This window comes from Bubalus kerabau, chromosome 3 (assembly GCF_029407905.1).
Source record: "Bubalus kerabau isolate K-KA32 ecotype Philippines breed swamp buffalo chromosome 3, PCC_UOA_SB_1v2, whole genome shotgun sequence".
NCBI lineage: Eukaryota > Metazoa > Chordata > Mammalia > Artiodactyla > Bovidae > Bubalus > Bubalus kerabau.
The window spans coordinates 95899040-95926612 of NC_073626.1; the positions used below are offsets into that span (position 1 = coordinate 95899040).

A 27573-nucleotide genomic window follows, 5' to 3' on the forward strand; every position below is an offset into this window, starting at 1 on the left:
TTCTAAAATAAGAGTGATTCTTACCTTCCTATCTCCAGCTCGGACACAAATCAAGCCTTCAAATTGTGTGTTGAGTGAATTGGCTCATCTTATTTCACACTAATAAGATATGAGTATTTACTTCTTCAAACTGTTTTGAACTTGACTTTACAAAACAGAAAACTTTATTGTTTTTACCAATTAATTTTCAGAATGAAGAATTTAAATGACTTAATATTCAATTGGTTTTAATTGCCATCTAATTTAAATGGTTTTAATTAATGAATAAAACTTTAGTGGCCGAAAACATCTTAGTGTTATCTTGCACATGTAGTAAGCAACACTGCATTCTCCTTCTGAACTCCATCTCATGCTAAACACATCTTTCCTTCTCCAGAAACCTTCAACAGTTTCCCATTTCCTAGAGAAGAGAATTAAAATTCATTTCCCCAGCACTTAAAGTCCTTTAAAATCTCTCTTTATCTTAACTTTCAACCTAAAATCTGTAAATCCTCTTTATGTCTGATTCTTCCCCAATCAACCAACTCACTGATTTCTTATATCCTCATTTTGAGGAAGCCAATAGCCTTCTCCTGATAATTTATTTCCCCTGATACCCACTCCCTCCCAATTTACACATGTCCACATAATTAATATACTTTGGGGCCTCTCACAGCAATTTACTTGGTATCTCTCTTATAGCAGTTACCATTTCCTACTTTGTAATGTAGTTATTTATGTACATGCCATGTCTCCAGTAGACTGTGTGATTCTTCAAGACAGATGTTCTATTTGATTAAGCTTTGTATATTTCATAGTTCCTACACCAGTACTTTTAACAAATAAATGGATGAAAGATTATCTCAATCATTCTTGTTAAAATTTTGAGAAAAAATAGTGCTTCACTACTGTTCACAACTTTTAATCGTTCTTTGTAAGACCTAAGAGGCTTGGCTCCAAAGGAAACTGCTAAGGAAAACTGCAACCTAAATTAATAAGTATACTGTAACAACTCAACAAATGCAAAATTGCTAAAGTCTGAAAGCCTACCTTTCAGACAGGTAAGTTTGCCAGCATACTATTCTCCTAAGTTATAATTAAATAAGACATATTATTACCCAAGGTCAGTGGCCACCTCCTTCTTTGTCCTCCAGAAATATTCCAATATTTGTAATTACTTTATAAATAGTATGTAAATGATATGATTATTTTGCCTTAAAGAGGTCTAGGCACTTGAGTCAGGGACACAGCATAACATTGTGGTTTAAAATCTGAGCTCAAAAGTCTGACAAAGTAGGCTGAGAGCCCTTTCTTCCTACTTGTCAGTTTTGTGACCTTGGGGAAATTAATTAACCCTTTCATATCTCAGGCTTATATATAAATGAGAGCAACAATCATATTTACACTCAGTGCACCTGTGAGAACTAAATGAAACAGTATATGCAAAGTAGCTGCCACAGTAAACCTCACAATTGTTCATTATTACAATGTATTTTTCTTCTTGACACTGATGTGTCTGTCTGGATTATAGAAGGGATCAGAGTGAATTGTGAATAAAACCATGGAAGGCAAAAGCAAACATCAAAGGTCAAAATTTTATAAAGTCTATTAATTTTTGAATACTATTTATAAACTCAATTGAAAATTACCTGGGACATATATATGTCCTATTCCAAGTTGACTGAGCCTGTATGTCCTACCTTTTGTATACTATAAATATTATCACCTGAAAGTCCCAGTAGTCATCAAAATTTATTCAGGACAATTCCAATACATTGTAATCACTTACACTCTTCTACCCTCCCCCATTAAAGGTGAAGCCATGTTTTTAAAAAACAAGAAAAAAGTGATGTTAGTTTTAACACTTTAATTCACTACTTTTCAGTTTCCTCTCACACCTACACAGAGAATTCTCCCTTAAAGCACTAAAGATTAATCAAACAAGGTCAACAAGCATTTTCCATTTAGTAAATGAGTACAAGGCAAGATGTTAGTGTTATGAAGAGATCACTTAGAAAGAAACAAAAGAGGGAATTCCCTGGTGGTCCAGTGATTAGAATTAGGTGCTTTCATTGCCAGGGCTGGGGTTCCATTCCTGGTCCAACAACTAAGATCCTGCAAGGCTACCTGTATCCCCAGATTTATGAGAAGAGACCAGGGAGTCTCCCAGGTAGAGCTAAAGGGAAACATGGAGGGATGGAATTAAGATTGCAGTCAACAATTCCATTAATTTTCTTGATTCTCCCCAATTCAGAGCAGCAGCAAGGAGGTCTTGGGGGACACAAGGGCATGAAAGTAACTTTGCAAAACCTTAAAATGCCAGATATGGCAATATTGTTTCATAAATGATCTGAAACAAGAAGGGTACCTAGGAAATATTTTCCTGACTGTGATTTATATATACTACTAGCCAGGGAGATTTGGTCAAGTCTAGGATGCCTCTGAGAGCGAAGACAAAACCCTCAACTCAAATTTTCAGACTCTGTGCTCCATATTGGTATCTGAGTGAAAGCATGGCACTTGAATTCCAATGAAAACTGGCATTAAGTGATAACAAAGTCCTTTACTGAACTTATACTACAATAACCAAATTCTGTTCTATTGGTTGTTAAAATTCTGGCACTTCCTCTTGACCACACTGTGAAACAATAGAAGATACAGGCATTGGTCTCTACCACCAATTCCTGGCTCAGAGTTACTCTAACCCTTATAATTTCCTAAGTTATACACTAGAAGCATCTGATATTTGGTCTTTGATCCTGGTTCCTGATATGAAGCCCCTAGATCTCTTGGAATTTCCCGGGTAATAGGAGCATCTTTTGTTCAAATGAGATGATTCAGTTTGGGCTCCTGGATAGCTCTGAGATGGGGCTTGTCATCAGAAAGACCAAGGCATGATTAGACACTTGAAACATTCAGTTCCACCTCCCATTTTCCAAGAAGGAGAGACAGGCTGGAGACTGAGCTGATACTGAACATATCTATATGATGGAACCTCCATAAGAATCTGAGAAGTATGGGATTCAGAGAGTTCCTACGATGTTCAACACATCTTCATGACAGGAAGGTCACATATCCCAATTCCAAGGACACAGAAGCTCCTGCACTTGGTGCCTTTCTGGACCTCGACCTGCAAAAGTCTTCATCTGGCTTTATTATAACTTTTATAATAAGCTGGTGAATGTAAATAAGCGTTTCCCTAAGTTCTGGGAGGCATTCTAGCAAATTATCAAACTCAATGGATGTACCAATTTATAGCTGGTTGGTGAGAAGTACTGAGGACGAGATGGGATCTTAAATTGGTGTCTGAAGTGGTGGCAGCCTTGTGGGACTGAGTCCTTAACTTGTGGGGTCTGATGCTCAGTCAAGGTAGACAGTGTCAGACTTGTAGAACACCAAGTCGGTGTTGCAGAGAATTGTTTGGGGAAAAGTCAACACGTCTGGTGTTAGAAATATTGTGCACATGAGTAAAAGAAAAACATGGAAGTGATTTCCTTATACACTCACTCTGCCTCGTAAAAGAAGAAAAATGTCGCCACATTTTTTGTGTGATAATTAAGCTAACACATATGCATAATTTAGAATAATCATAGTTTAGACTTATTTTTATTATTGTTGGCTAATATACTTACCTTTGTTTATATACCAGCAACAAGTCTTTCTTAAATATTCTTTCATCTCCCTTTTTTTGAAGGTAAGTTTTATTTCATTTCCTAAGTATGTGTAATATGTTCAATATTCAGGATCAGGTAAAGAATAGGAGGTTCCTTCCTTTCTTGAATATCATAATTTTATATCCCTTTGTCCTCTGTGATGAGAAGGCTGTCCTGGGGTTGCTAAGCGGCTCTCTCCCCATGTCACTTCCACATCACCACTTCTTCTAGCAGACAATACATTTTCCATGGACTGAACAAAATAGTTCATTTTCCATACTTTTATTGAGAAAAAATAGCTAGAAACATAATCTTTCATTTGGAAATGAGCATGTAAACCAGGGCTTCCCCGGTGGCTCAGATGGTAAAGAATCTGCCTGCAAAGCAGGAGACCCAGGTTCAATCTCTGGGTCGGGAAGATCTTCTGGAAAAGGAAATGGCAACCCACTCCAGTATTCTTGCCTGGAGAATCCCATGGACAGAGGAGCCTGGCAGGCTCCACGGGGTCACAGAGAGTCAGATACAACTGAAGAACATGTTTTCGTGAATGAAAACCATGATTCATATTCATTTTATTTTACACCTGGTGACTGAGGCCCAGAGAGACAAATTAACTTGCCTAAGGACATGGGCTCTTAGTGAAGGAGCTAGAAGACAGAGACCATGCAGACTGGCCACGTAACCTCAAATTTTCCCAAAGCATTTGTAGGTGTACTGCAGCAACATTGGTCTTTTAAATATCTACTCTCTCAAATAGCTATTCTAACTCTTCCAACTCTGGAGCAGCATCACTTAGTATTCCACACCAGTTAGGAGTCAGAAATATCCTTCAGTGCATTTTAGCTCTAGGTAGCCCCAGAGTGGCATAAAAGAGTTATACTTCCCTAACAAGAAATTATGTCACCCAAAGGTACTCCTTTAGAAAATAGGAAAAGGATTCATGGCCCTGTAGCTAAAATTAGAACAAGTCTTTGTGCTCCCAGGAAGTCCCTCAAAATAATCATTTTTATAGCATCACTCAATATTTGATATATAAAATGACAGTGCTGACTCAGAAGCAAAGATTGAATTCTATTCCATATACTCCATTTAATAAGGAAGAAAAAGAATGTAATCCACCTTAGGAAAAAAAAATGATGGTTTTAAGTCTGGTATTTAGAGTTTATTAATGTAGTCAACTTCCTACTGAACAATTCCATTCAGTTGCCTGACACATGTCTCAACCTCAGCACATACAAAATAGACTCAGTAGCTACCTCAACTCCTCCTACATCTCACCTATCAAGAAACTGGATCAAATAATGTCCTGCAAGAAACTTGAAATGTGTCCTTGACATTTCCATCTCCTCCACCCACCGGAGTCTGTCAAGCACCCAGGTCTCTTAATCCTGTATCTCAAATACCTCTTTATTTCACCCACTTCTGTCACATCTCCCTGGCACTACTGTGCTCTAAGCAGGCCTTACTTCCCACACAGAACTCACGGAAGGCCACCACCACTGCCTACCCCACCTCCCTGTACAGTTGTCTATTCCCTGGTCTAGTCCACACATGAACTTTCCACAACACAGAGCTAATCATGTCTGCAGTATTCTAAGCTCAGTCAGTGGCTTCCCCTTTCTTTCAAATCCATTCAATGGTTTTTATTCACTCACTTTAGTTGTCTATATTACAGACACATCAAACCCACATCCAAAACACACCTCGGACCCTAGGAATGCCCCATATACAGTCAAAATACTCCCACCTCATGCACCTGTTGCCCCGACACATGACAATCAACATCCGACAATCTTCTGATCACAGTTAACTTTACTTGCTTTATATGAAGTCTTGATGCATCTCTATACAGTTCTAAGTATGCATCTGGAAAACTAAGTTGATTTTAACTTATCAAACTGTACCATGCTGTATATCATCTCTGAAAGATATAACTTCTATACTTAATTTACTATTGTATTATCATGATTAATTCATATTGGTGCAAATTGCTATAGTTCATTCATTTTGACTAAAATATATTATTCTCTTACATTCCATACATCTATTCATTCATCAGATTTTGCATTAACTGGCCTATAGATTATTTTCAACTTTTATTGTTATGAACAGTAGCACTGTAAGATATTTGCTTATGTCGAAAGATTTTTATAAGTATATGACTATGGATTCTGGTTCATTCATGAATTTTCAGATATTGGCAGCAATGTCAAACCATTATCTGAAGTTACTATTAAAAGATGTGAAGATACATCACCTCTAACAATTGGTATTAGCAGCCTTTTTAATTTTTGCCAGTTGAATGTATGTATCATTGTAGTCTTGATCTGCATTTCCCTCTCACAATCAATGTTCAGTATTTTATCATAACTTTATTTTTTGTTATATGTGTTTCTTTTTTTCCTAGAAATGTGTATTTATGCTTATTTCCTGCCCATTTTTTTCCTGTTGGACTATGTGGTCTTTCCTTACTATTAATAGGAGTTATTTATATATATTTGACAATAATCTTTCAGCTACATGTTCTTTGAACATCTTCTACAGTTTGTAATCTCTTTTTACTTTCTTTAAGATATATGCAAGTGAACCAACTTCCTGAATTTTAATATAGTCAAATTTATCAATAGTATCTTTTATGGTCAATGATGTTGTATAGTATTTCAGAATTGTTCCTTAATTCAGAGTCCTAAAAATGCCTATTTTATTTTCTTCTAAAAGTAAAGTCTTCTTGTGCCACTAATACTTCCAAAGTGTATCTTGGTTTATGACATGAGTGAAGCATCCAGTTTCATCTATTTTCCATGCATATTACCACGATTTTCACTGTATTTACTGAAGAGCTCTTCTCTCCCCTACTGATTTGCAGTGCTTCCTCTGTCACATATTGAATGTTCCAAACATGTGAGTGTACTTCTAGGGTCTCTATTCTGTTCCTCCAGGCATTGGGCCACCCTTTGTGCAAATACTACAGTCCTGATTACTCAAATTTTGTAAGATCTCTGTATTTTTTCCCTTCAGAAGTATCTTGGGTATTCCATTATCTTTATAATTCCATAAAAATTAGTGTTTTCTTCTTTAACTATTTACTTTCTACTTTTATCTTTTAGACCTCAGTTTAAGCACCACAGTCTTTTAAGAAGTTTTAGCTAGTAGCCGAGATCCATTTCTAATACCTTAGATGCTCTACTCAGAGCATTGTTCTTCCTCATCCTAATACTCTCTGTGCTTTGTAATCATTTCTAAATTACATTTTTACTGAAAAAGACAGAGAGAGAAAGAAATTTTTAGTATTAACTATGTGCTGGAGAAGACTCTTGAGGGTCCATGGAGGGCAAGGAAATCAAGCCAGTCGATCCTAAAGGAAATCAACCCTGAATACTCATTGGAAGGACTGATGCTGAAGTTTTAATACTTTGGCCACCTGATGCAAAGAGCCAACTTGTTGGAAAAGACCCTGATGCTGGGAAAGACTGAAGGCAAAGAAGATGAGGGCAGCAGAGGATGAGATGGTTAGATAGCATCACTGACTCAATGGACATAAATTTGAGCAAACTCTGGGGGATAGAGGAGGACAGAGGAGTCTGGCATGCTACAGTCCATGAGGTCACAAAGAGTCAGACATGACTTAGTGACGGAACTACAACAACAACAACAACAAATAAGCTGCATGATAACAGTGACCTTGTTTCCCTTGTACCTCCAGGTCTTAGCTCATAGTCCATAATTTTTCTTGAAGAGTTACTTCCTTTTGGGGGGCTATACCCAGAATAACTGCCCCGTGCTGTGGACCTGACTCAGCCTGGACAGCAGAGTCTGGTGGAGTCTCATTCAGACCTTTAATGACTTTCACAATGTTTAGCAGACACTGATAAAGGGTCAGCATGAGCTACCACTCCACTGAGAGGCTTAGCACATCATCATGTTTAATTCTCAAGGCAGCTCTGTGAAATAAGATTTATTGACTTTACGGTTCTCATCTTAAATGGAACACCAAGATTTTGTTAAGGAATTTGCTAAAAGTCACACAGCTATTAATAATTCACAGGGGAGGACTTGAGGACCAGGTTAATCAATAAAGCTGGGTTTTTAACCATGGGGTGATCTATCTTGTTATGCCCCCTATGAAGTCTGAGGTGCTGATACTCGGGATTGCTTCTTGTTTTTTGCCCATTACCAGACTATGTTCTTCTTTTTTATAACTGAGATATAATTGACACACAACTTTGTGTAAGTTTAACATGTACAACACTTAACTTGAGAAGCACTTAAATAATTAATGATTTGGTAAATGAATGAACGTATCTCAAAAATTAATTCAGAGTGTTTGCTAATATTGGGTATTTACAAGTGGTTTAAAATTTAGAACTAGAAGACATCTTAGAAACTACCTAGTCCAAAGCCTTTATTTTAATAATGCAGACAAAAACGTCCAGAAATATCAACATTTTTGGTCAAAAAATCCTGTTTTTAACATATCTAGAACCTGAAAATTCCAGCCAAGTGCACTTTGTACAATATCATCTACATGTAAATAAAATATTTTAAATACACATATGAGTTCCCAAATAAAGTAATATTCTGAAATAATGAGTAACAATAGAAGATGAAATTAAAACTATAAAGCCTAATTTTCACATTTTCAAGACAAATATTAATGTATAACATTAAAGAAGTATTAAAAGTAAAGAGAATATAGTTTAATTTTACATTTTAAGTACAAGGAAAAATTACTATTTCTGCCTTGCATCATCAAATTTTACATTTTGAGATTTGAAACTGAACATTAAGAACTTAAATCAGCAAAACTGCTCTTTAGGTACTTCCAGAAAAGGCTGTCATAGTTTTGCTGAATCAGATCATAAAATTTTTTGTGACCAATCTAGATGTCTCCATTCAACAAATGACCAAGTGATCATACTAAACTGATGTGATCCATCAAATCACATTTCCACTTTCAGCCAAGCAGCAGCTCAACCAGTTCTAACGAAGAAGCAGAGAAGGCTGATTTATTCTGTGATTTTAACCAAAGATCAGCAAATCAATCCCCATGCTCATTTATCAAAAACTGATGGACTCATAAAGTTTTCCTCTTTGAATAATTCTAATAAAAGAGCATAAAAAATGTATATAAACTAAATGGGTCTAGGCTCAGTCACTTTCATATTACTTTCTCTCAATTTTTGTGCTAGTCAGAAACTCTACTGAAAGAATTAGACTCATTTTGAAAAGAAGATAATCATAATTTCTCCAGCTGGACCAGAGTATAATTACAAAGTAAACTAAAGATGTCCAACAAAATCACTCAACAAAAAATTAATTTTTAGAAATGCTTTTCTGAATTTTCCTACTTATACAGTCAGATATTATCAGTGAAATTCTCTTTCTTAGAATATTTTGATTAATGAATAACCTCAAAAATATCTATATATTAGAAGCAGAATACATTCATTAAATGAATGGAAACCTCAAGTCAGTAAATTTGATTCACTTTTCCAAAAGGTACAAATATATCAACTGGGCTTCAAAGTTTACCTTTTGTCATGCTTATAAAGAAAACTTTTGCTAAGTAAGGAATTAATATAAACTAGATTTTAAGAAAAAAGTGTTAAAAAATGTTAAGAAAAAAATTAAAGGAGAATAAAATTATCTACTTCTGCTTCATTGACTACACTAAGGGCTTTGACTATGTGCATAACAAACTGGAAAATTAAGGAGGCAGGAAAACCAGACCACTTTATCTGTCTCCTGAGAAACCTATATGCAGGTCAAGAAGCAACAATTAAAACTGGACATGGAACAATGGAGTGGTTCAAAACTGGGAAAGGAGTACATCAAAGCTGTATATTTTTACCCTGACAATTTAACCTAAATACAGAGTACATCATGTGAAGGGGTTTCCCAGGTGGCTCAGTGGTAAAGAATCCACCTGCCAATGCAGGAGTTGTAGGTCCAATCACCAGTTTGGGAAGATCCCCTGGAGAAGGAAACGGCAACCCATTCCAGTCTTGCAACTTTTTTCTTATAGTACTCTTACTTCCCTAATGGTTCAGATGGTAAAGAATCTGCCCGCAATGCAGGAGATCTGGACTTGATCCCTGGATTGGGAATATCCTCCAAAGAAGGAAAAGGTAATCCACTCCATTACTCTTGCCTGGAGAATCCCATGGACAAAGGAGCCTGGCAGGCTATAGTCCATGGGATCGCAAAGTGCTGGACTCGACTAAATGACTAACAATTTCATTTTCACAATTTTCACATCATGTAATATGCCAGCACAGATGACTCACAAGCTGGAATCAAGATGGAAGAATATCTACAATCTCAGATATGCAGATGACACCACCTTAATGGCAGAAAGTGAAGAGGAACTAAAAAGCCTCTTAATGAAGGTGAAATAGAGTGATAAAGCTGGCTTAAAACTCAATATTCAAAAAATGAAGATTATGGCAACCAGTCCTATTACTTCATGGCTAAAAGATGGGGGAAAATTGGAAACAGTGGCAGATTTTATTTTTGTGGGCTCCAAAATCACTGTAGACGGTGACTACAGCCAGGAAATGAAAAGATGCTTGCTCCTTGGAGGAAATTCTATGACAAACCTAGACAGTGTATTAAAAAGCAGAGACATCACTTTGCCAATAAAGGTCTGTAGAGTCAAAGCTATGGTTTTTCTAGTAGTCATATACGGATGTAAGAGTTGAACCATAAAGAAGGCTGAGTGTCCAAGAATTGATGCTTTTGAACTGTGGTACTGGAGGAAATTCTTGAGAGTCCCTTGGACAGCAAGGAGATCAAAGGTGTCAGTCCTAAAGAAAATCAACCCTGAATATTCATTGGAAGAACTGATGTTGAAGCTGAGGCTCCAAAACTTTGGCCAACTGATAGGAAGAGCCAACTCATTGGAAAAGAGCCTGATGTTGCAAAAGACGTAGGGCAAGAGGAGAAAGGGGCAACAGAGGATGAGATGGTTGGATGGCTTCACTTACTCAATGAACATGAGTTTGAGCAAACTCAGGGGGATAGTGAAGGACAGGGAAGCTTGGTATGCTGCAGTTCATGGGGTTGTAAAGAGTCAAACATGACTTAGCAACTGAATAAAACAATAACTAAAACTAATTTCAAGCATGCTCAAGTACTTTAGAAGCACTCATTCACTAGGAATATTTCAGAAATAAATTAATGACATTTAAGCCAAAAGAAAACATAGAAAAATTACAAGAAATATCTTTAGGAAATGAATCACTATATTTAATAAACCACCATTTATATACATTATTATGTTTCTTGAGCATTCATGCTTATCTAGTCACTGACACTGGTTCCTTAAGAGGGAATATTGAGTGAAAATGAGTTTTTAATACACTTAAAATTATCTTTTGCCTTTAAGATAGGGTGGCAAGCTGATAGCCCACAAGTTAAATCTAGCCACCAACATGTTTTGCTTTTTAAAAAGTGTCCTTCTTTTATTGCTTTTGGAAGTTTTGAGGGCTGTAATGTAGTCTCATTTTGCTACTTTCCTCACCATCTCACTTCAGTAGTTTTCCTTTTTTACATTATGTTCTCGATCTCTAAAGGCTTATGCTTCTGAAAGCCTAAATTTAAAATTCTGTCCAATTTTAATGCTCACTACAGTCACAAAATGTTGGAATTATTAGAATTGGAAGTACTTTAGAGGTGAGGTAATTCCTCATTTCTTCCAACAAAACACTTGAGGCCAAGAAAAGTAAAGTAGCTTTCCCATGGTAGCTTTCCCATGGCTAAATGTACATCAACAGTCCTGCCAAATAAGTCAATAAACTGAACTCTTATTTTGAAATGTCATGTTTTATCATGAGTCACCACCATTCTTATCTGCATAAAAGAAACGTCTGCTTCATAAGTACTTACCCCTGAGTGCAGGTAGCAGGGACCTCTCCTTCTTGTCATCACATTTGTTACATTCACTGAAGTACAGGAGTAAGAAGACATCAACGAGAACCCACATCAGTGAAGTGGCTAGAACCACCTTGCAGTACACAAACCTCCTCATGTCTTCCCTTGATTTCTAGTTAACACAGAGATCAAAGACAGACACGGCTGTGACAAATCCAAGCCACAGAGGTGAACTCCCGGATAAAAGCAGGATGCATCCCACTGTATTTGGGGAAAAAAAAGGAAGAAGAAAAAATAATTGTCTCACAGTTTATTTTGCATAAATGTGATATAACACGAAACATATGACTATTTAATGCTTTCATATATATCAGCATTTGGCCTTCAAGTTCAGAATTAAAAGTCCAAATAAATGAGAGTTGTAAGCAAGCCAAGGGGCTTAAATTGAAACAATTAATCCTAGATCTGCCACTATTTTGCTGGGCCCCTGGGAACCACTTGCTTTCTTCATGTTGTATTGCCTTTTGCTTAAAGTTCTATCACCATATTCTGCAAAGCACTAGGTTATAAAATAGTGCAGCTCTGAATTTACCATGAATCAGCACTTGTAAGGAGCCAATTTTGCTGAACTAGAATCATCCTTAGTTATTATATATTGCAATGGCTAAGAGCTGGTCTTTACACAGATAGACCTGGACTTATTCACTTCCTACATAGGGGAGACTTTGTAAACCTCAGTTTTCTCATCTATAAAATGAAACTAACAGTGTCAAAAATAAAGATTTGCTATGAGGACCAAAAATTATAATGCTTGTAAACCTTATTGCAGAATACAGTCATTAGTATTAAGACATCTTAAAAAATATTTGACAAAAAGGCAATTAATTGAAATGTCATCAGTTATTTATCCTTAAAAACCCATCTGATCTGCATAGAAAATAACCACTACAGATTTGCATTTGAGAATGGTTAGCACACATTCATAAAATTATCAGTGAATAATACATTAAATGTAAAGTGATTTAAAAGAAAATAACCAGAGCAAGAATTCTAAAGGCATAACAAAGACATGTGTGCAATTATTAAGAGATACTTAAAATAAGTGTGGAATTAATAACATATACTTATTTGTTTTATTTATACTATATAGAACAATAATAACTACCTTGTTATTTCTATCTATAGAATAATTATATCAACACAAAAATAGTCTCATATCATTGGCCACATTAAAATAATAGAAACTGAAACATAAATTTATTTATGTGAATAAGATAAGTAACAATTTTGACAGATATTTGAGGAGAACAGCTATTAAATACAAAGATACTTGGACTATCTCAGAAATGCTTGTCTCAAAATAAAAACATCAAAGTACAATTTGCTGAGGTAGAAGTTGTTTAAATTAATGGCAGCTGACCTTGCATCATAAAGCAACACAAATGCTATTGTCCATCACAATCTGATCAGAGTAGGAACAATTCAAAGCTTACATAAGGTTACAATTTAAAAAATTAGTATAACAGAGCCTACTTTCAACATCTATATAAAATTTACATTTATTCAACAAATATTTTTTAAAAATAGAACATATACAAACCTAAGGAATGCATGATATTTGACACTGGTTGTTTTTCTTGAAAAACAGCATGTTAATTATTTTGTTTCATTTTAACTTCATTTTTCTGTAAAAATTACAAGTAAACATTGGAACTCAGCCTCTAAACCTGACAACAAGGAAAGGATTCCCACATATATATTTCCTGTTACTTTATGTATATGTCACTGAATATGAGATTTGAAACAATTCAACCTATTTAATTTTCTGTCTTTCTTTGGACATAAGATGGAGCAGGTTCCTTTAGTTTATTGTAAAGAGCCCTGTGTAAAAGTATATATTACACTGATGGTAGCTAAATGCCCATTCCCAGAATTAGAAGGAAAACCTTAAAATAAAACATCCCATACTACAAAACTCTATATGTTATATAAGATCTATGTATTATAAGATCTTTTATATAAAGATCTATAATAAAAGACATAAAAAGAACCATGACTGGCTATCATAAAATGGAATTATGAATTTAAGTAAACATTTTGCCTCTCTGTGCTTCATTTTCTTTACTTATATTTCCTTCCCCATCTACCTCACAAAATTGTGATACTTAAGCAAGATAAAGTATGAGAACTTTTTTTTAAAGAAATATAAAGAATATTATAATACAAAATGTGAAATCACTTAATATTAAATATTAAAATGTCTAAGATAAGTCATTTCCTACTAAGAGCCTAATAGTTGAGGTTATTGAGAATTTAATTTAAACTTTAACCATAATAGAAAGTGAAAATCACATCTTATTATCACTTCAAGCATTATTCAAATTATTGTAATTTCATACATGCTAGGTCTATATATCAAGATATTAACACTGAGAAAACTCTAACTTTACTATATTATGTGATAAAACTAAGTTGCTCTTTAAATATTTTAATTTATGAAACAATGTTTCCTTATATATCAGATCAGAACAGATCAGATCAGATCATTCGCTCAGTCATGTCCGACTCTTTGCGACCCCATGAATCGCAGCACGCCTGGCCTGCCTGTCCATCACCAACTCCCAGAGTTCACCCAGACTCACGTCCATCGAGTCGGTGATGCCATCCAGCCATCTCATCCTCTGTCGTCCCCTTCTCCTCCTGCCCCCAATCCCTCCCAGCATCAGAGTCTTTTCCAATGAGTCAACTCTTCACATGAGGTGGCCAAAGTACTAGAGTTTCAGCTTTAGCATCATTCCTTCCAAAGAAATCCCAGGGCTGATCGCCTTCAGAATGGACTGGTTGGATCTCCTTGCAGTCCAAGGGGCTCTCAAGAGTCTTCTCCAACACCACAGGTCAAAAGCATCAATTCTTTGGCACTCAGCCTTCTTCACAGTCCAACTCTCATATCCATACATGACCACAGGAAAAACCATAGCCTTGACTAGACAAACCTTTGTTGGCAAAGTAATGTCTCTGCTTTGGAATATGCTATCTAGGTTGGTCATAACTTTCCTTCCAAGGAGTAAGCGTCTTTTAATTTCATGGCTGCAGTCACCATCTGCAGTGATTTTGGAGCCCCCAAAAAATAAAGTCTGACACTGTTTCCACTGTTTCCCCATCTATATCCCATGAAGTGATGGGACCAGATGCCATGATCTTTGTTTTCTGAATGTTGAGTTTTAAGCCAAATTTTTCACTCTTTTTCACTTTCATCAAGAGGCTTCTTAGTTCCTCTACACTTTCTGCCATAAGGGTGGTGTCATCTGCATATCTGAGGTTATTCATATTTCTCCCGGCAATCTTGATTCCAGCTTGGGCTAACACTAACCAACATAAGCACAATTGGTGTCCCAAGTTTATCTAAGAGAATCAGCATCTGTATTACAGTTCTATTCCAGTAAGACCCTATTTATTTACAAACACTACTCTGTTTCTCAAGCCAAATCCAAGTTCTGGCTTGCCAAATCAATGTGGAACATGGCTAACATTGCATCAACTACAGGCTCTTCTATCCTTTTCTAATTGTTTCAAAGTTTTGAACACAGTATTCCCCTCTTTAAAATATTTCTCTAGATAGGAAAAAAATCAGGAGTTAGACAGCTATCAAGTATCATCTTGCTAATCATATTGTTTTTTCTTTTTTTTTTCTTGTCCACTAAATAATCGTATTAGCCATAGACTTTGAGATATTACAGAATTTTTATTTGAAAACATACACCAATTTTACTATTCTATAAAAAAGGATTTCAAATATAAAAAAAAATAAGATCTAAGTAATGCTTAGAAGTTTGGTAAGTATGTTTTTAAAATAAGAAAGACTTTTTTTTTTTTTTTTTATAAGGTTATCACTTACCTGGGTTGGGGTGGGTGTCTACTTCAGTTGCTGTTAGATACATTTTTATCTCTAGTCAAATGTTTTCTTTTGTAGAAAACTACATAATTGCTGCAAATATATTCAATCTATCTTATGAGGTTCCCAAAGGATGAATGAAGCTCATGGAAAACTTTTGGCAGTGCTTCCAGAACATTCTGACTACCAACACACTTTAAATGTTTTAAGTAGTTAGGCAGGAACTTCTGGGAGCTGATGACTGGACAATTATGCATTTTGGTTTAATGACTAAAAATTATAGTGAGTAAGCTTTGAAAAAATTACCCTGAATTAATTGCAGTTCTTATTGACAAAAAGACTGGTCTTCACATAAATGAAAATCTAAAATTCAGGTGGACTAGGGGAACCTACCTATAGCCTAAATCAAACAGTGCACTGTAAAAAAAAACACTGTAAACCATAAAAACCATGCCACAAGGAAAGATACAGTAAGAGACAAAGAAACAGCCAATGATAATGTTAAATGAATGCCTTATATGGAAAAATAGTGGGGAAAAAATGAGAAAAATGCCCTCACTTGCCTTTAAAGAAACTTCACATATTCATAACATAAAATTTGACTATTAGTAGGAAACCAAGCATAAGACCTGCTGAGTTATGATGCCATAATCTGAATCTGAGTTCCACACTCACTTATTGTATAGCTTAATTCAAGTTACCTAAATGTTCTATGCCTTTTTATATTCACTAAATATGAACAGTAGTTGTTTACTCAGTCATATCTTACTTTTCATAGACCCCATGGACTGCATTCCAGACTCCTCTGTCCATGGGATTTCCCAGGCAAGAGTGCTGGAGTGGGTTGCCATTTCCTTCTACAGGGATCTTCCCAACCTAGGGATCAAACCCACATCTCTTGCAATGCAGGCAGATTCTTTACCACTGAGCCACTGGGGAAGCCCCAAAATATAGCTGAGAAATGTATTATGGTCATCTGAATAACCAAATGTATATTTCTTATAGCTACCTCATAAGGCTCTGAGTATCTAATTAGTTACTACATACAAAGTTCTTATAATGGTACCTGACACATAGGAGGAGTTCAATATATAGTAGTAATAGCAATTGTTAATAGTAATAACAGTACTTGAGGCACAATAGTGCCTCTTGAGAAACCTGTATGCAGGCCAGGAAGCAACAGTTAGAACTGTACATGGAACAACAGACTGGTTCCAAATAGGAAAAGGAGTACATCAAGGCTGTACATTGTTACCCTGCTTATTTAACTTATATGCAGAGTACATTATGAGAAACGCTGGGCTGGAAGAAGCACAAGCTGGAATCAAGATTGATGGGAGAAATATCAACAACCTCAGATATGCAGATGACACCACTCTTATGGCAGAAAGTGAAAAAGAACTAAAGAGCCTCTTGATGAAAGTGAAAGTGGAGAGTGATAAAGTTGACTTAAAGCTCAACATTCAGAAAATGAAGATCATGTCATCTGGTCCCATCACTTCATGGCAAATAGATGGGGAAACAGTGGAAACAGTGTCAGACTTTATTTTGGGGAGCTCCAAAATCACTGCAGATGGTGATTGCAGCCATGAAATTAAAAGACGTTTATTCCTTGGAAGGAAAGTTATGACCAACCTAGACATCATATTGAAAAGCAGAGACATTACTTTGCTAACAAAGGTCCATCTAGTCAAGGCTATGGTTTTTCCGGTAGTCATGTATGGATGTGAGAGTTGGACTGTAAAGAAAGCTGAGCACTGAAGAATTGATGCTTTTGACCTGTGGGGTTGGAGAAGACTCTTGAGAGTCCCTTGGACTGCAAGGAGATCCAACCAGTCCATCCTAAAGGAGATCAGTCCTGGGTGTTCACTGGAAGGACTGATGTTGAAGCTGAAACTCTAATCCTTCAGCCACCTGATGCGAAGAGCTGACTCATTTGAAAAGACCCTGATGCTGGGAAAGATTGAGGGCAGGAGGAGACAGGGACTATGGAGGATGAGATGGTTGGATGGCATCACGGACTCAATGGACATGAGTTTGGGTGAACTCTGGGAGTTGGTGATGGACAGGGAGGCCTAGCGTGCTGTGATTCATGGGGTTGCGATGGGTTGGACATGACTGAGCGACTGAACTGAACTGAACAGTAATAGTTACTGTCATCATGAATAGCATTGAAAGAACAATAAAAAATGAATGAGCATTCTCTTCCCTAATCCTTAGAGAAGCAGTGTACATTCAGTATGTGTGTGTTCAGGAGGTCAGGAGTCAGGATGAGTAGCACAGATATGTTCAGTATTTACAAATATATTAATATTTATATTATATTGAAATATATTTAAGAACTGAGCGCCGAAGAATTGATGCTTTTGAACTGTGGTGTTGGAGAAGACTCTTGAGAGTCCCTTGGGCTGCAAGGAGATCCAACCAGTCCATTCTGAAGGAGATCAGCCCTGGGATTTCTTTGGAGGGAATGATGCTAAAGCTGAAACTCTAGTACTTTGGCCACCTCATGTGAAGAGTTGACTCATTGGAAAAGACTCTGATGCTGGGAGGGATTGGGGGCAGAAGGAGAAGGGGACGACAGAGGATGAGATGGCTGGATGGCATCACTGACTCGATGGACGTGAATCTGAGTGAACTCCAGGAGTTGGTGATGGACAGGGAGGCCTGGTGTGCTGTGATTCATGGGTTCGTGAAGAGTCGGACACGACTGAGCGACTGAACTGAACTGAAATATATTTTATATTTACTTATTAGACATATATTTAACAGATGTAGTTGCTGATGGAATATGAGTTACACAGGATTTTACAGTTGTTAAAACTCATTGAACTGTACACTTAGGATCTGTGCATCTCTCTATGTAAATTATATTTCATTTTTTAAATGTGAAACCAAAATGTTTATGTCCCTATTGCATGATTCCTTGATTTACTCAAAATTTTATTAAGTAAAGAAATTATAGTCCAACTGCATCAGATACTACCTTTCTGATCTCATTTCCTACCGTTGTTCTCCATACCAGTCACTTGGGTCTCATGGCTTATTCCTCACACATACCAATGACTATCTTGCCCCGGGGCTGTGCATATGCTGTGTTCTCTATCCACTGATACAGTCGTGGCTTCCTGCTCTAACTTCCTTCAAATCTTACTTTCTAGTCAAATCACGGAGAGCTTTCCTATCAACCCATAAAGAGCACACAATTTAATCACTCCATATTTCCTTAGCTCACTTGATTTTACTCTTGGTACCTATTAATACTCTCCTAACATATTTTTTAAATGTATTTTTGAAAATGTTTGTTTATCATTTGTCTCTTTTTCTTAAATAATTAACTCTATGAAAACCAGATTACACATTTTACATATGCCCTCTCTCACCTCAAAAATATATTTAAATTTTAAAACTCCAGCATTGTTGTTATGTGTGGAATTGTGTGCCTCCCTCCTCAAGAAGATTCATATGTGAAGTCTTAACCCCCAGTATTTTAGAATGTGACTATATTGGAGGATAGATCCTTTGGAAAGGTAATTAAGTTAAAATAAGGTCATACAAAGGAGCCCTCATCCAATATGACTGGTATCCATATGAGAAGACGTTATTAGGACACAAACACAGAAAAAGGCCATGTGAAGACAGAGAAGGCAACCATCTGCACACCACAGAGAGAGGCTTCATAATGAAACTAACTCTACTGACACACTGATTTGGACTTCTGAAATCTGTTGGAAAATAAATTTCTGTTGTTTAAGTCACCCAGTCTGTCATACTTTGTTATGGCAGCCTTAGCATACCAATACACTGGTTAAATTTAACTTTCCCCTACACCACTCCTACATGCAAACAGATGAACATGACTAGAAAGAAACCCCAAAAATATGCTGCCTGTTCTCATTTTAAATCTATGAACTCATACTGGACTTGCAGTGCCTCAGAGGCACCCTGCAAAAGCTCTAGTCAAATCAATCTCCATTCCTCAGATAACTTTGCCCCTTGTTTGCCTTTAGACTGCCATCTCCACTCTATTTCCTCTCAGCTCATCATTACATGTGTACATTTAGCAAGAAGATACAAACAATCAGAAGAGGATTTTGCTTAATGCCACGTTGAGTGCATTAACTTGCTAGTTCCTATGACTGCCACCCCTAAATCTGCAAGTCTGAGTGTGATGATGTATGAACTATCTTTTAAGGAGTATAACATCCTCTGATCCCATACATTCATGGGCTTTACTGATACACTTGTCTCTTCTGCCTCAGTTTTTCCTCCTTGAATAAGTCATTTCTATCAATACAAAGATGCTATGTGAATAATCATCTTAAACTAATTTGACCCCACATCTCTTTTCATCTATGCTTCCAGTTCTCTGCTCATCTTGAATGCAAAACTCCTGAAAAGAACTATGTATAATCATTGCCTATACACCCCATATCTTTGTCCTTCCATTCTATTTTAAACCCAACAGTCTTTAGCTCCCACCATTATGTGGAAGACTTATCTGAGACAGTCATGGCCATCCAATGGTCAGTTCTCAGTCATTATCTTACGTAAGTCCTAAGCAGGTTTTGACATAACTTAGCCAAAATACTTTGTACTATTTTCTGACAGCTCTTTTTTTCACACCCCTATTTGACCTTGCAGCAAATTCTGTTGGCTCTATCTACACTCCAGTATTCTTACCTGAAGAATTCCACAGACAGGGGTTGCAAAGAGTTGGACACATGACTGAGCCACTAACACTTTCACTTTCTACCTATAGATTTAACCTACACAATCACCAACTTGATATACTGCTTTAACTTAAAAAAAAAAAAAAAACTGCTTTATTGGCATAGAATTCACATACTATTCAGTCCAATCCACACATTCAAAATGTACAGTGCAATGGCTTGTAGTATAGTCACAGAGTTGTGCATCCATTGCCACAATCAACTTTAGAACACTTCCATTTCCTCGAGAGAAAACAACTCCTCTTTACTGTAACCCTCCAATCCTCCCATTGCCCCTAGGTCTAGGTTACCACTAACTGAGTATCTATCTCTATAGGTTTGCCTATTATGAACACTCCACATAAATAAAGTCATATAATATGCTGTCCTCTGTTACTGTCTTCTTCAGTTAGTATAATGTTTTCAAGATTTTATCCGTGCTGTGGTACATCCCAGTATTTTACTTCTTTTTCTCGACAAATAATATCCATTGCATGAATATATCAGGTTTTATTTATCAGTTGATCCACATTTGGGTTAATTCCACTTTTTGGCTACCATGAATAATTTGGTGATGAACATTCATGTACAAATTTTGATATATGGACATATGTGTTTATGGACATATGTGTTTCTTGAGTATATACGTAAGAGTGGGATCAATTTTCTTAAATACATTCCCATAAAACCTATTCTCCACACAGAAGGAAATTTGGTCATGTTAAACTTAAATTTTAATCAGATCTTTTCTAAGTTCTGATCATTATTGACCAATGGCTTTTTATTACATATATCAATAAAATAAATTCCAACTCCCTAATTTTGCCTATAAAACAACAAAATATGGACCTTGACTGCCTTTCAGATTTCATCTTCTAACTCTTTCCTTTACTTAATGCACTCCAGAATCTTCATGCCTGAAGTACTCTCTAGAACACTGTTCTCCTAAGTAATGAAACAATCTTTCACCCTTTCTCTATTCAGATCACTGCTCAAGTATCCCCAGGGAGTTCTTTTCTGGACCAACTTATCTAAGATAATGCCCTTCCACCATCTATGCAATATACTTATGTGGTTGATTCAGAATACGTATCACTAGTACTTGTTTATTTATTTACTGCCTGATTCTCACCATGGAATTGCATCTATTATTCTCTGTGATATCCTTAAGATACCAAAAACATTTTTTGGCACAAAATCGGTGCTCGATCAACATCTGTTGAATGAATCAATGCAAGAAGGACTGAGAAGTAAAAGGTCTGGTAAAAACGCAGAGAAAATTATACAAACCCTGGTAATAATAATAATGAAAACTGAAAACACTGTATTAAACATTCATTTGTTCGAGCTGTGGGTGAATGGTGCTCTAAACTGAAAATAATTGTTCACTACATAAAGCTGTTCTCTTGTTCCATGCCCTCTGATACTTCTGGTCTCCTCTACCCAAACCTCAACTGCTTTAAGACAAAAACATAATTAAGAGTGAAGCTGAAGTAGCCTGTTAACAGATCAGACTGAAGTTCATATATATCCTACAGCTCTGTGTGAGTACAGCTCTGTTTGTTACAGGCACTCAAGTCATCATACTACCCAGTCTCAGGTTACACTGTTGCTGTTCTAGTCCAATAAACTACCTCCAATATGTGATCCATGGAACTAACCTGAGTCATGTTTTCTGATTTCCAGACCACCTACATTCTGACAATTGTGCGTCTTTTGTCACAAAGGCCATTCAACAATGGAATGACAATCAAGGTATTAGATTTTCCTTGGTTGGATATGGTTTCCTTGGAGATGGTTGGATAGCATCACAGATTCAATGGACATGAACTTGGGCAAACTCCAGGAGATAGTGAAGGACAGGGAGGCCTGGTGTACTGCGGTCTATGGGTCGCAAAGAGTCAGACATAACTCAGAGACTGAACAATAACAATTAGATTTCCCATACTTTCTACTGTTCAAAGTTTTTGTTGAATATTGGAACGATCTCTTTAAAAACTGAAAAAGATATATGACCAAACTTCTAATCACCTCCTGGTACACCCATCTAAGCAAGAGAATTGGTTTATTGAATTTGGCCTTCCCAAAAGAAAGTTCATCTTCTCTTGGCTACCTGCTGACTAATGATCAGGATAAAATTGGTAGGGAATTTTATAAAATTAATTTTAAAACACAGATTCCACCCTGTCCATTTCTGAACATGGTGGACTTTTCTTTCCCCAACAACAATCTCGAGCCAGCCCAGATGGCATGCCTCTAGCTGACAGTGAAGCCAAAAGGAGGCCTAGAGTATTAAAAGTTAATTCTGACCCCACCACCTGGACTCTTCTATTGAATTGACATGGTCCTAGACCATGAGGATAAGAAGTGCTTGGTTGTGTACATTGTTAATCAAATCCCACTACAATATTCCATGTGGGTCAACCTAGAAGATATTTGTAATGTTTTGTAAAAATGCCCTTGTCCCATTCATATTTAACTCTCCTCTATGAAAGATCTGGGTCTGAGTAAAAGATGATTGAAAAAAGAGGTGATGTTATATTTATTAGACTGGGACACACAAATGTCATGGCTATGGAGGGAACTTGGCAACCTTGACATCTGAGGAGGAAGCAAATCGTGTCTGAAGAGGTGTAAGGAAGGAGTGGGAGACTAATTCATGTTGTTCTCTTGGTCACCCCGACATTAGAGCCTGGCAGGATAATCACATGGCCTACCTCAGTGAAGCAGCTTCTGCAGCTGGCAATCTGACCTACTGTTTCTTTCCCACCTTATCCATGTGCTATAAAACAGAAAAGTTATATAGACCAGTCCTTAACTACTCTGATGTGCCTGATTTTCAATGGAAGTTTCCAAAAAGGGATTCCTTCTCCACTTCTCTGAGCAGCTTTGGGTTATGCTCCATATGGCAATCCAGGCTAGAAATCTTCAGTGATATGGCACATGCTTAGCCACATCAGTGTAGTGGTGATCCAAATCAAGTTTAACCAAAAACATTGAACTGGAGTGAACCATGCCCCTTTAGACTTTGTTTGTAGCTGGAGCAGGTTGGCCCATGGACTATCTTGCCATTGGTACTGAGGTACTTGATTGTCTTTTGCAATGAAAACCAAGGATCAGCACATCAGGCTAAATTCCCTGGCACTAGTCACATGGATAATAAGGTGGCCTAGACTACATCTGGCCTGTATAAAAATAAGACATACTGAAATCCTCTGAGACTTATTTACAATGATTGAGTCCATGATCTGGGAGACCTGATTAAAGGCAATACTGCAGGTTCACCTAATCCTGCTGCTTTATGTCCTATTTATAATAACCTCAAGTAAATATGGTATGAGAAAAATTGAAGAAAATTATCCTCAGCCTATGTCAGATTAATCAAGGCATTGAATGGAATGGCATACTCATGTGAAATTTCACCAGAAGCCAAAATGACGGGAGGCCCAGGGTAGCTATCATTGGAAGACCTTCCTCCTTAGGATGGCTCGCACTCGCCTAGATTCAGGTCCCCATCACTCTTCACCCAGGCCATTTCTCAGGGCTGTGTTTATGGTGAGCAATGTAAAGAATGAGATGAGATTTTTCCCTGGGACCAAGAGCAGCCTTTTACTGCTTTATATAAAATGGTGGATTCGCTATGGTTTTTGTTCTTTTCCTGAAATTCAACCTGATCATATTGTCAGTATGCAGTGGGGCAGTCCACATTACCTCCAGGGGATCTGGTAGGTAAGGGGAGCTGATACAAACATGTTGAAACTTAAGAACCTGCCGTGCCATGACTAAAAATGCCCTTTTCTCTGACATAGGAGTCTATTCTGCCAACCTCTGTGAACCAGTAACAAGCTAATTTATTAGCCGATTCTTTACCATCTGAGCCACCAGGGAAGCACAGTTTTTCATTAAGTACAATCAAATTGAGGCTCTTCATAGACCTGAAATCATTGCACAAAGAAAAAATCAAGTCTGTATGTGTGCATTTTTATACATATAGAAATTTTTCTAAAAGGATACACTGGCTAAATTTGATAATCTCTGAGGAGTAGAACTGATTTATAGTCTTCTGTAGTACTGAATTTTTAATAACAGCATGTATTACTTTCAGAATAAAACTATCACTTTAATTATAAAAAATAATGTACACCCTTCATTTAGCCTACAGATAAAATTGATTATTGATACAGATGCCAACACCTATGCTAGGTACTAAAGATAAAACAGATAAAAAGATACCATCTCTTCCTTCTTATTTAGGATCCAGGAGGGGAGACAGACAAGAGCATCAGAGTAGGGATAAGAAAAGATGCAAGTGAAATATTTGGAGTGATTCCAAGATGTGGAACTCTTTTCAACATATAATTATAATCTGTAACTATTAATGTTAAGAGAATACAGCAATAGAATAATTGTGCATAGAGGTTGAAAGAAAGATGAAGCTTTACAGAGAATGTGTATAAGATAGACATTATTTTTCAAGGCAGTTTGTTACATATTGGTCTTCTAAGTCACTCTTGGGTATATGAATAAGCATTCTATGATGATATTGTGAATATTAAAGTCTGAAATATATGTTAATGAGACTCTACAAGCAATGTGTGTTAAGTCACTCAGACACTCAGTCATGTCTGACTCTTTTGCGACCCCATGGACTGTAGCCCACCAGGCTCCTCTGTCTACAAGATTTCCCAGGCAAGAATACTGGAGTGGGTTGCCTTTCCCTCCTACAGGGGATATTCTCCATCCAGGGACTGAACCTGAGTCTGCTGCACTGGCAAATGGATTCTTTACCACTAGTGCCACCTTGTCACTGTTCAGTTGATTAGTCGTGTCCAACTCTGCAACCCCATGGACTGCAGCACACCAGGCTTCCCTGTCCTTCACCATCTCCTGGACTTTGCTCAAATTCATGTCCATTGAGTTGGTGTTTCAACCAACCATCTCATCCTCTGTCATCCCCTTCTCTTCCTGCCTTCCGTCTTTCCCGGCATCAGAGTTTTTCCAATGAGTCCGCTCTTTGCATCAGGTGACCGAAGTATTGGAGCTTCAGCTTCAGCATCAGTCCTTCCAATGAATATTCAGGATTGATTTACTTTAGGATTGACTGGTTTGATCTCCTTGAAATTAAGTCCTCCAGAAAAATCTCACAAAAAGCAATATAGGGCCCTCAAAAAGTAATGAAATTAAGTTTTAAAAACTATATTCATCCACCTAAAAAATGCTCACCTTTTCTTTGTTTTAGGTATTTAATACCTGCTCAGTATTCATTCTGGGCATCTCAGGTTGCTCAGTAGGTAAAGAATCTATCTGTAGTACAGTAGACACATGAGATGCAGGTTTGATCCCTGGGTCAGACAGACCCCGTGGAGGAGGGCATGGCAACCCTCTCCAATATTCTTGCCTGGAGAATCACACGGACAGTGGAGCCTGGTGAGCTACAGTCCATAAGGTCGCAAAGAGGCAGTCACACTGAAGCGACTGAGCACTCACAGTATTCATTTTATAACATGATATACCAGTGGATTAAGCTTGTTCATTAATAGTTGATGAGAGGAAAACAGGAATCCAAAATGCTCATCTGGATGTAAAACCCAGAGATTTAAGACAGCAGTAGGGGATTTAGACAGTTCCCAATTGACATTTACCAGCAAGCTAGCCATCTTCTGCCATAAATAACATGATTACAAAGAAAATAAATAATGCCACTGAGACAGTAAACCATTAGAAAATCTTAACCTCAGCTTCCTACTTCTTAACTGGTCTTAAGGATTCTGATTTTTTCATGACAAAAGATTAAGGAATGAATTACAAGTGTTCCTCCTTTGAAATATGCATGGTAGTATGGCTATTTCTTGTCTAGACATTCTTCCAAATGTTTATTTGTAGAAAATAAAGAAGAATAATATCATATTAGCTTGTAAAAGTACATCAGAGTCAGTCTGCTCCAGCAGGCAATTAGTGGGAGATGAAAAGAAAGTGAAGTATGATGAAGCAAAACCCCAGAACTCTAGGGCACAAAAGGACTCCAACAGCACAAAGGAGAGGATACAGAAGGACTTGGTTACAGGAAGTTCCACAAGTAAAACCAACTAAAGCTGCTTTCTAAAATTCTATCCTAAAATTACACAAATATAAATAAAATTTTATTTGTCATCTCCGTTTAGTAAAAGTTTTACCATAGTTAATACATGAGAGAAAGACATACCTTTAAGATTTTAAAAATATTAACAAGTGAAATATTCAACTTCTTCCACTCGAAAACAAACAAACAAACACTTTATTAAAACTACAGTATCCCTACATAATAGTTTGATTTGCAGCTTCAGTTTTCGGGTGTTTTTTTTTTTTCCTGCACCCTTCCTGGTGAAGTTTTTAATCATATATTAAGTGCCTCAAAAGGTAGACAATCAGAAGGAAGAAGTAGATAAAGAATTAAAAATCAGAATACTGAATAATTAGCCCCCAACTAATTTAAAGTAAAGTGAAATTATTAAATCCCTAAAGCATTAAAATTCATCTTCTTATTAGCAAAGTAACCTTGTTATCTGAAATTGTTAAAAACTGTAACTTGTTAATCAATATAAAACAATCTAATATAATGAACTATATAATCTGATAATAGAAAACATGGAAATATTGTAAAGTTATTTGCCAAAAACACATGAGAAAGAGAAAAACATGCCTCTTTACAAGATTCTAAAGTTGAGCAGAGATTACCATTATATCTAAGAAGCACATATTAAGGCAAGTGGAAAACAAGGCTACATTTTCCCTATTATCCGGGGAAAATATGAAAATTCCTTTAATTAGGGATTGTACCACTTAAAGAACTATAAATTAAAATTAAATACTGTTTTTGAGAAAATTATTTTAAAAATGGGATAAAATGGGTCCTTACAGGTAGAAATGTAAATTGGCAAAATTTTTTTTAGAAAGAAATGTGATTTATTAAAAATGACCTTTGACCTGCTTTCTTAAAAAATCCTGTACTTTGAACTAGTGATTTCTCCACTGCAAAACTCCCTTGTTAAAAAACCCCATACTAAAGAAAAGGTTTACGCACAATTATGGCAGCATAATTTATAAATAGGGTATACAGGAATGCAGAGTTATGATAAAATACAACAAATAGACCCAAAGGATTGTCAAAAGTTATTCACAAAATGGAATAAAGAAGAAAAGGAGGGCAGAATCTTTCATTAAAAATAAAGCTTGACTTAAGGATTCTGTTTCAGAATTTTTCTCTTCAGCTAGTCTACAGTATTACAGAATTATGTGCAAGATAAAAGTTCACCCTACATGCCATATTCTATTAAAACTCCACATTCCTTTTTTAAAAGTGGCTAACTTTTCAAACCTGGGGTCTCACCCAAGATTCAGGAACTATTTTTGCTTGTTTCTTTGTATTTGTAGACCTTCTTCCAAATAAATACACTCAAAATCATCAGGACCAATATTTAAAAGCAAT

General features: G+C 36.6%; 1 protein-coding gene across 9 annotated transcripts in view; it reads right to left on the bottom strand.

The window, feature by feature from the left end:
* GALNT13 (polypeptide N-acetylgalactosaminyltransferase 13) overlaps positions 1-27573 on the bottom strand; it is a 952843-nt gene that overhangs the window by 579064 nt on the left and 346206 nt on the right. For all 9 annotated transcript variants that reach the window (XM_055572535.1, XM_055572540.1, XM_055572532.1 and 6 more), the window contains one exon: positions 11520-11765. In XM_055572535.1, the coding sequence (XP_055428510.1) occupies positions 11520-11661 (142 nt within the window). In that variant the 5' untranslated portion in view covers positions 11662-11765. The remainder of the gene's footprint in view (positions 1-11519; positions 11766-27573) is intronic.